We start from the raw sequence: 10,833 nt of genomic DNA, 5'->3' as shown, positions 1-10,833 counted from the left end.
TATAAAGTCTAAGATCTGTTCCAGCAACAGTGGTCTAAGCAACTCTGAATCCTGTCAGCATAATCTGAAGTAGCCTTCACTAGGAACAGAGCAATCAAGCAAAGAAGCACACTGCTAATTACTTATAAAGTTGACTATCAGTATCAAATTGAAAACTACATGAACTAGAAGTCCTAGTAGTCTCTTCGTAAATCTAGTTGATGATATTACTGTCAATACTTTTTAAGAGTTCAGTTTGCAATCAGGAGCATGTAAAGTTTACTAGAGTAAGTTCCAAAGCAAAGGCCAAAAGACAGCTCCCCAGGGACCTCACTTACATGTATGGTTTAAGACAAAGACCCTCTTTCTCCAGTCTCAGAAGGATTGTAGATAGCTCGCACCATCTGCTGGGATCAATGGCTTCACTAGCAGGAAAAACACTACTGGCAGCTGACGCTGGCCCCATCTGCACAGAGGCAGACCTGCGTTGCCTTCCTGCCCTGTACTATGTCACCCTATGCTTCTGGTCTGCCTCAGAGGTACACCCGAGCTCAGCTGGTAAGGACCAGTTCGTGATAAGTCCTACAGAGGGGACTGCTGAGCACTACCTCAGCCTGGATCTGACCACAGCCCAGCTGGACTCATTAAAGCCCACCGGTTAAGACACAGTCTAGCAGGGTTCTTTTCCCAGCCCATGGCTTTAGGGTACAGAAGTAATCATATTAATAAGATGACAAAAAGTCAAAATACTCATCTGAACATAACATATGCTTACAGATTCTATACTATATCCACACAGCAAAAAAAGAGGGAAAATGTGCCTTCTAATCCTGCAACATTTGAAAATTCAGAGACAGGATACAGTCAAAGCTTGAACTTTTTTTTAAAGATAAGGCTGTAAAATACACAAATGCTTATAAACCAACTCATCAAACAATAACACTTATCTTAAAGACAAAGAATCAATTAAGAGGCTGTCTGAGAAGAAAAGGGTTTCTCAATGCAGCTAATTATAAAAAAAAAAAATCATACTGAAGAAAAATTGAACTTCATACTAAAATTCTAACTAAAATACTAAAAAAGAACTTGGAAGAAAAGAGACCTTAAAAGAAATTATGGCCAATAAATGGTTTCTGACATGGATGAAGCATAGGCTTATTTAGATGAATCTATTTGCAGCAATGGTGAGCAACTTCAGGATAAAAAATAAAAACTAATAAAATTTTTCAACTTCATACATATTTGAAATTACTTTAAACAATTTTAAAGATTAAGTTTAGATCTAAACCATAAAAAAGAAAATCCCATCAGACGAGTCTCTTATAATCTAACAATCCAGGGCAGGCCAATCCTCTAACACTGTATTAAGGCAGGACTTGCCAGTATCTTATTCAAATGTGCTGAGTTACTTTTTTGTTCTCAACAAAGGCAGTGTATTTGCCCCCAAGATACCATGCCACTAAGGAAGTGAAGAAAATAAAGCCTGACTTCTCATCACTTCTAAAGTCAAATTCAGTGGATATATTCTGAGAAATACAGAAACGATCTACACAAAGCCGTCTAGACCTTCTTAATTTTGCCCTATTCAAAGAGATTAATATTTTTGCATTCTTACCTTTTCACTGAAACACTCAAGCAAGTCTTGGACATACCCTCGCATTTCTTGCAAAAATTTATACCGTTCACCAATACCCCCAGAAGACCCTTCTAGTCTCTCAATGGCCCTGGTGGAGTCCACGCGGCTTTGCAGGTGCTTCTCGTGCTGCTGTCGGTTTGTTTTGTGCACGTCTTTCATGGAGTCCAACCTTCAGAAAAGAAAAGGATAAATATGACACATTTACACCCCAAAGTCTATGCTGTCAGGACTCTTGCAACATTACAATGCATTTAGTTCCACTATAAAAATACAAAATACTTGGGAATGATATCTCTTCACCTGTACTGCTTTTCTCTCTCTCAAAAAAAGTAGCAGTTTATAGATATCATTAGTTACTTGGTGGGCTAACCAAAATCTCACTGTTCTGCTTTCCCCCCATATCTTGACTACACTTTTTCAGAGTCCAAGAGGTGCAAACTCAGAACTGTCTTCATTCAACAAGGTCATCGAGTGGCATTTTTAAAACTTTTCGAGGTTTCCACAGTCATCCAAGGAGGTAGCAGAGCAAAGAATGAAGTCATCTTCTGTTTGGCTTTGAGGATGGCCAGTGAGTCTTCCGTGCTGATATGCTGAGTCTGCTACCCCAGACTACATGCGGCTGAGGAACACAAAGCTAGAGGACAGGTCTTTAAGAAGCTGGTCTGCCCTACCTGTCTTTAAGCTGTTTCTTTACCAAATCAATAGTAACGGGAGTCATCTCATTACTGGGAGTTTTGAAAGGGGCTGTATTATCTGGTTTTTGAGATTTGCCATCAGAGGATCCATAGGCCGTGTAACTGTATGGAATGCCGTAGGAGGACCCGTAAGGAATTGCTGGGTAAGTGTTCTGGTAGTACACGTTCACTTCACTGGGCTGACTGGCTTGAACCTAGAAAAGAAATGGGATATATATGAAAACTAGTAGCTGAAACTTTGAAAAGAATAACCCTTTAGAGTTAAAAGACAAACACACACACAAAAAAAACCTAACAGCAAAAATTATACCCATTTCCCAAACAGTATGTCATTAAAATAACTATTTAGAGCTCTTCAAAATCAAATAAAGTAGGGCTAGATAAATGTTCTAACTCTTATAGGATTACTGGATTTATTTCTAATAATTTTCAGAAAAACAAAATATCAAAGAGCTGGAAGGGACATTAAAAATAATCCAAGTTAGGCCCTGGCCGGTTGGCTCAGCGGTAGAGCATCGGCCTGGCGTGCAGAAGTCCCGGGTTCGATTCCAGGCCAGGGCACACAGGAGAAGTGCCCATCTGCTTCTCCACCCCTCCCCCTCTCCTTCTTCTCTGTCTCTCTCTTCCCCTCCCGCAGCCGAGGCTCCACTGGAGCAAAGATGGCCTGGGCGCTGGGGATGGCTCCTCGGCCTCTGCCCCAGGCGCTAGAGTGGCTCTGGTCGCAACAGAGCGATGCCCCTGGAGGGGCAGAGCATCGCCCCCTGGTGGGCAGAGCGTTACCCCCTGGTGGGCGTGCCGGGTGGATCCCGGTCGGGCGCATGCAGGAGTCTGTCTGACTGTCTCTCCCCGTTTCCGGCTTCAGAAAAATACAGAAAATAAAAAAAAATCCAAGTTATTTTTGGGTAAGGCTGGTTTGCTCAATGGTAGTTGGCCCAGAGTGTGGAAGTCCCCGGTTCAATTCTTGGTCAGGGCACACAGGAGAAGCAACCATCTCCTTTTCTACCCCTCCCCTTCTCTCCAATTTTTTTCTCTCTCTCTCTTCGCCTCCGGTAGCCATGGCTCGAATGAACAAACTGATCCCAGGCACTGAGGATGGCTCCATGGCCAAACCTCAGGCACTAAAATAGCTCAGTTGCCCAGCAACAAAGCAGCGGCCCCAGATGGGCAGAACATCAGCCCCAAACGGGGGTGGCAGGATGGATCCCAGTTGGGGCACATGCAGGCACCTGTCTCTCTACCTCCCTGCCTCCCACTTGATAAAAAATAACAATATTATAATAATAATCCAAGTCCACTATTTTATCATCAGAAGAAAAGTTACCAGTTACAGTTATAGAATAAACTGATAAGCAGAGGAGTACCAAGACTGTTCACACTCAGGCCAGGCCTTCCTCTACCACATGCGCGATTAACAAAGGCTTCCATTTATGTAGCATTTCCACTGCACAACTCACTTCCATGAAACAAATGTTCTAACTATTTAGGAAGGCATTTTTCATTTACAGTAAGAGAAACCCATCTTCTATAAATAATTTCTAAAGTCAGAAAAAAATAAGCTATCCAGGAAAGAAACCTTGTACTACACTGTAGTTGTCAGCCTTGAGTGTGCTTCAGAATCACCTAGAGGGGCTCATTAAATGCAGGACCCAACCTGACAGTTTCCTGTTCTCTAGGTTTTGGGAAGGTGAGAATTTTCATTTCTCACAAGCTCCCAGATTATATGTGATGCTGCTGGTTGAAGAACCATCTTGAGAAACATTGTTCTAAGAAACTAGATATTCTTTCACCTATTGATTATAAAAACCGATGGTTTTAGGTGACCCCTGTGTTTTGGTCGTTCGACCCCCACCGGAGTCACGACCCACAGGTTGAGAACCGCTGTTCTAAAAGTTTATTAGATACCCGGGTTTGATTCTGGTCAGAATACATAAAAGAGTCAACCAATGAATGCACAAGTTCGTGGAACACAAATCAATGTTTTGCTCTTTTTGTCCCATCAATCAATCAAAAATTTTTAAAAAGCTTACTGGATACATAACTTCATGTAATTTCTTTCTTTCTTTCTCTCTCTCTCTCTCTTTTTTTTTTTTTTGTATTTTTCTGAAGTGAGAAGTAGGGAGGCAGAGACAGACTCCTGCATGCGCCCGACCAGGATCCACCCGGCATGCCCACTAAGGGGTGATGCTCTGCCCATCTGGGGCATTGATCTGTTGCAACCAGAGCCATTCTAGCGCCTGAGGTGGAGGCCATGGAGCCATCCTCAGTGCCTGGGCCAACTTTTGCTCCATGGAGCCTTGGCTGCAGCAGGGGAAGAGAGATACAGAGAGAAAGAAGAAGAGGAAGAGTGGAGAAGCAGATGGGCACTTCTCCTGTGTGTCCTGGCTGGGAATTGAACCTGGGACTTCTACATGTCAGGCCGACACTCTACTGCTGAGCTAGCTGACCAGAGCTATGTAATTTTTTTAATTATGTGACCTGAGCAAATGACCAAGATTCATTTCAATATGCAATATTTTAACTTTAACAAAACAGGTAAAAAAAGGTTTCTTTACTTTTATTAAATTTACTTTTTGGCCCTGGCCAGTTAGCTCAGTGGCAGAGCACTGGCCTGGCAAGTGAATGTCCTGGGTTCAATTCCCAGTCAGGGCACACAGAAGTGACCATCTGCTTCCCCCTTCCCCTTGTCTCTCTCTCTCTTCCCCTCCATAGCCATGGCTCAATTGGTTCGAGTGCACTGGCTCCAGGCGCTGAGGGTGGCTCCATGGAGCCTCCCCCTCAGGTGCTAATAGCTCAGCTGTGAGCATGGCCCTGGATGGGAAGAGCATCAGCCCCAGATGGGGGTTTCCAAGTGGATCCCAGTTGGGGCGTATGCGGGAATCTGTCTATCACCCCTCCTTTCACTTGGGAAAGAAGAAAAAAGGAAAATTTACTTTTTCTTAAATTTACCTTTTCATTTTGAAAGTGTAGCCATTGCTCTCACCTGAGGGATGTTGATTCCTTTCCTTATCTGCTCCTGCTCCCAGCGGCTGAGCTCCTCATCTTGCTCTCCAGCTACTAACGCATCATCATCGCTCCCCTCGATGCCTATAGCCACAGCAGCAGAGACAAGTCAGTAATGCCAGGAAGCAGGAAGGGAAAAGGTGCTAGCCTGACAGTTCACAAAAACTAAGCTAATCTATTGGTATTCACGCAACCTCACTAAAATGTCTCACTCAATGCTCCTAACTCTGCTTGTCTTATACTCAGTATCCCTTGAAGCAAAAGGTGGCATTAATGCCATGGTTAAAACCTTGGACAGGTTTCCTCATCCCTGTGAGCTTGACATCAGCTCCACAAAGCGAATAACAAAACCAAATGTCTCCAAAGAATGCTGAGCTGACGACACAAATGTATGTGTGTAATGTGCTTAGTACTATACCAGCCACAGAAGTACTCAATTAATCATGTTATAGTTTTCATTAAATTCTAATACTGTAAGACATTTGTGTCCAAGCAAGGAAAGTCCTCTGACATTAAACATAGCTAACAGTAGGTGCTCTTTATTCAACTATTTATTTTCACTATCAAACCACATTTAATAATTTATTTTAATAGCTATATAATATCTCTTATTGTAAATGTATCTTAATTTACTAAGCCATTCCTCTACGACTTATATACTGTTTCTAAAATTTCCAAATTTTGCTCACTGAAAATAATATTGCAATGAAAACATTCTTTCCTTGGGATAAATTTCTAGATATGGAATTATGGGGCCAAGAACATCTGAAACCATCACCAAATAGCTTAAGGACTATACAATTAGCAACAGACTGTAACAGCAATGTAATGGGCTTACTATGCTACTCAATCAAGTTACCTATTTCCTCAGCAATTTTTTGTCTTTGTGACTTTTCTTTCACAGAAAACACGATGCGGCGTTTCTCATCATCATCTTCATCATCGCTGGCATCATTCTCATCCTCTCGGACAAGGCGGCCTTTGCCGGGCTCACTGTCATGCGGGGTGAAATCTCCCAACTCCCGGGCCATTTGCCGCTTTTTCCTCGCAGCATGGATGAAAGCTGCATCCGGGATCTCTCCTGGAGACCAATGGGAAGAGTTACCTGTGTGTCAGGTGTGAAACTTTACCTTCCTGAAACTATATAGGGAAGACAGCCTCACCGAGAGCCCTGTCACAGTGATGATGTTCCAATGCCAGCTGCTGGCGGCCCTGCCCAAACCATGCCTGCAACTCAACTGATTTATCTTCAATTTAGTGTAAATCAAAACTAAAAGTCACTAAGGAAACTAAAAAGAATACAGAATAGCAACTTGGGGAAGAGCAAGTGTGTTTGTGTGTGTGTGTGTGATGCAGAATCAACCAAAAGCAGTTTTGTTATTTTTTTAATATTTAAGTAGTAAAATCATATTACTAAACTGGAAAACAAATAAAAATTTAAAAGGAACCCATACCGCACGACCCCAAACAACACTATAGATTTACAGTGCATTTTTCTGGCAAGTAGTTTTAGCTTCACTTGTAAACATATTGACTACATAATCCTGTATTTAATTTTTCTGCATGCTAAAACATAAGTTTTTCTCCTTATTACTGTTTGATGTAAATATAATTTTTAATGGCTTTACAACTTCTAACAGATAAAGCATTATTTACTACATAATTAAATTAATTGACCTTTTTACCTATAGTAAAAAAACCTTCCTACCTGTCAAATTGTTATTTTAATAGCTATGTAGTATCTGTTACTGTAAATGTACCTTAATTTACTAAACCATTCCTCTCTGACTACATAGTTTCCAACATTTCTAAATTTTTCTCACTGCAAATACTACTGCAATGAAAACATTCTTGCCTTGGAATAAATGTGTAGATATGAAATTACAGGGTCAAGAACATCTGAAAGCATTGCCAAACAGCTTAAGGACTGTACCAATTAGAATGCCATGAGATCTATAAATATATTTTTTTACAACTTTACCGGCCCAGAGTAAGCATTTTTAAATTTTATAAATGTTAAATGATACCTCTTTATAATTTAAATTTCACTACTAAGCACTTAATTATTCAAAAGCTGATTAAATAGTGAAGAGATCTGCAAACTATTTCCTATAGAAACATAAAAAATGAAGGAAGTGTAGAAAAAATAGCAGCTACTTTTGCTTTTAGTAGCTGTTCTAAAAGAGTTTAAATCTTAACCTGAAATACATAAAAAGACTTCAGGACCATTTACCAACGTACTTGAAGTCCACAACTGCTTTGGTGACACAACTGCCTGCCTGTTTTGGATCCTGTGAACCCGGGAGTCTCTAGTTCTCTCACTTTGCATGCTTGCAAAAGGAGACACCCTGGCTTCAAACAGGACAACATAAGGAACACCACTTAACGAATCCTCCTAACAAGGATCTTCAAAGGCCCCTCCTGTGGGCGAGCATGCACCTGGACGCAGCACGCACCTGGACGCAGCACATTCAGGGAGGACAGAGCGTTTGAAAAGGCTCCAGCGGCCTTTGGCTTTTCTTCCTCTTTCTCACTCTCCATCTCCATCTCTTCATCACCATGCTCACTGATGACAACTCCGTCTTCTTGACCTGCATCCTTAACATGCCCTGCTTTGTCCAAAGCTGTTTCACCTACATTTTTGAAAAATAAAATGATTTTAAAACAAAATCCATAAATTAAAGAGATATTTTTGATTATGGGCTCAATTCATTAAAGCTTGAACTATTTTAATTATTTCTAAAAATCTCAGATCACTGATGCATGAAAATGAAATATCACAACAGACATAATTGTGAGATAAAAATAATACATGGGACAGATGGCTGCATTTGAGGTCCTGTTCAATCCCACTTTAGTTAATTTTATCAAAATTTTGCTAATTTATTATAATAAACTGTTTCTTCTTCCAAACTCCCATAGGGGACTATTTGGTAGATCTTTGAAGCATCACTCATTTTGTATTTTTAGTGTTTATTTTATTGATTTTAGAGAGAGAAAGGGAGAGAGCAAGAGAGAGACAGGAACAACTGTTCCTGTATATGCTCTGACCGGGAATCTAACTGGCAACCTCTGTGCGTCTAGATGATACTCTAACCCAGTGGTCCCCAAACCCCGGGCTGCGGACTGATACCTGTCCGTGGGCCATTTGGTACCGGTCCGCAGAGAAAGAATAAATAACTTACATTATTTCCATTTTATTTATATTTAAGTCTGAACAATGTTTTATTTTTAAAAAATGACCAGATTCCCTCTGTTACACCCATCTAAGACTCACTCTTGCCGCTTGTCTCGGTCACGTGATACATTTATCCGTCTCACCCTAAAGGCCGGTCCGTGAAAATATTTTCTGACATTAAACCGGTCCATGGTCCAAAAGAGGTTGGGGACCACTGCTCTAACCAACTGAGCTATCCAGCCAGGGTACATCATTTCATTTTCTATGTCAGTATTTCATTAAACACTAAGCCCATTCCAGGCACCACTTATCAAGAATCAAGTTCATGGAACAGCTAAATCTCTCTGTAATAAATGGCTTTAGGGATATCTTCTTAGTCATAACCATTTGTCATTTACACTGTGCAACCCTGACCCCACCGCCATGACTAAATATTTAAGAATAAATTTTCGACCAAAGCAGAGACAACTTGATTCTCTTCCTGGTAATCTAGAACTGGGACAGAGAGACAAGTCAGCGATTAGGTGGCACTAAGACTAGCCATGTATGTGCCAGGAAGGGAGCTGTGCAGTGGCCATATTCCACCATGGGGAGAGAGAAGAGAGTTCTCCAATTCTGAGTTCTAATTCTCAGGCCATTCCCAAGGCCAGTTTCAAGACTGCTCTCCTGCCGCTGGGTTTCGAAGGACTATCATTGTTTACTTTATACCCAGTGGTTTACTTTACTTATAACTAAGAGTCCTATATCACATCCTTTGTCCCAGGAAAACATTAAGCAAACCAAAACTTTTTCCACCTTGAAGCACTTGAATCTGGCAATGTACACAATAGGTACAATGAATATAATGACAGTATCGTATTTCCCCATGTATAAGATGCTCCAATGTACAAGACACACCTTATTTTGGGGGCCCAAAATTTGGAAAAAAATGTATTACATAAAGTTATTGAACTCAAGTTCATTCATCATAAAATTCATACAAGCGTGAAAAAGCGGGAAATGCAAGTAAAAAATCTACAACCAATGTATAAGATGCACCCAGTTTTTAGACCCCAAATTTTTGGAAAAAATATGCATCTTATACATGGGGAAATATGGTAAAATAAAAGTTCTCTATTCTTCTCAAGCCATATTCTCTCCCCTAAACAAGAGTTCCAGAGACAATACCACCACTACCACCACCACCCACCTGCCCCTTAACTTCACTGAGAGTTAGAACATTCCATTTTAGGCTCTTAAATTTTTTCCTGTTACCTTCCTACCTTGTTAACCATACACTTCCTTCTGAAATGCATTCTGAGACTATGAGATTTTGGAGCTTACTTTATCAGATGTGTATGGTTAGATGAGTCAAAAAATACCTACTTCCTTAAGCTCTCAATTCACACTAAATCAATGGCTTTTAATAGACAAAACAGAACCACAAAAGGTTGACCAGCTCAGATATGCTCAGATTTTAAAAAATTCAATGTTTCGTTAAGTTCATAAGTACAGTACTTGCTTGTGACTGAGTCAATATTAGTCTAAAACACAGTGATAGCTGAATTTTTGTCAGTAGTCTCAGGCGTTATGCTTTCAAACATCTTTATACAAAGAGATGCCAAATACCCTTTTTCTAGGCTTCTCTTGTGCTCTCAACTCCACTTTTAGTACTACTTGAGGTAACTGGCTCTCACAAATATTCTCACTACCTTGTCAGTCTCCAGACACAGGCTTCTGACCCGTTGGGGACCGAAATATAAACAGGGTGTTTTTATATCTAGGGGACAGGTGCTGGGCCTAACCACCCATTTCACCTGCCCAGTTAACAAAGACCTATACCTGATTATTGCTTATCCCACCCATGTTCTCCGGAAGAGGCCGGAAGCTAGTTTCTTATTGGTGTAAAGTTAGACCTAAATGGTATGGTGGGGGTTGTCTTTGAGTTGTCTTGGAAATAACTGAATTGCTAATGGACTACGTTTTTCCCCTGAATAAAGACAGATGAGCTTCTGGGGGATGCGCTTCTGGGGCCCGCCATTGTATCAGCTTAGGAGCAGTACAGACTGCTCGCCATGTGGTCCTCCCGAACCCATCTTTTTGTATATATCTTTAATTCCATACCTTTTCTTGTTCGAGGACCCCATAACAGACATCGTGGCTGGACCGCGACAATTGGCGCCCATACGTGGGGCCATTGAAAAAGGGAAAGCGGAGAGGTAATGGAACTCCCCCAGAAGTGAGCACATGAAGTAAGTTAAAGCTTTTAGAGTGGAGCTTTTAAGTACAGTGTGGGGGGAGAGTATAGTAATAATTTGGGAGTAAATAACTATGGGAATACTAGGATCAAAAATAAGGGACCTTTT

General features: G+C 41.0%; 1 protein-coding gene across 1 annotated transcript in view; it reads right to left on the bottom strand.

Annotated features, from left to right (window-relative positions):
• Positions 1-10,833, bottom strand: part of PAXBP1 (PAX3 and PAX7 binding protein 1) — a 43,463-nt gene that overhangs the window by 21,666 nt on the left and 10,964 nt on the right. Inside the window, exons 3-7 of the mRNA XM_066370326.1 lie at positions 7,767-7,943; positions 6,170-6,391; positions 5,291-5,394; positions 2,287-2,504; positions 1,595-1,784 (exon numbers count right to left, since the gene is read on the bottom strand). Coding sequence (XP_066226423.1) covers positions 1,595-1,784; positions 2,287-2,504; positions 5,291-5,394; positions 6,170-6,391; positions 7,767-7,943 — 911 coding nt within the window. The remainder of the gene's footprint in view (positions 1-1,594; positions 1,785-2,286; positions 2,505-5,290; positions 5,395-6,169; positions 6,392-7,766; positions 7,944-10,833) is intronic.

Source organism: Saccopteryx leptura, chromosome 2 (assembly GCF_036850995.1).
Source record: "Saccopteryx leptura isolate mSacLep1 chromosome 2, mSacLep1_pri_phased_curated, whole genome shotgun sequence".
NCBI classification, from domain to species: Eukaryota; Metazoa; Chordata; class Mammalia; order Chiroptera; family Emballonuridae; genus Saccopteryx; species Saccopteryx leptura.
This window is presented reverse-complemented; position numbering and strand designations above follow the sequence as displayed.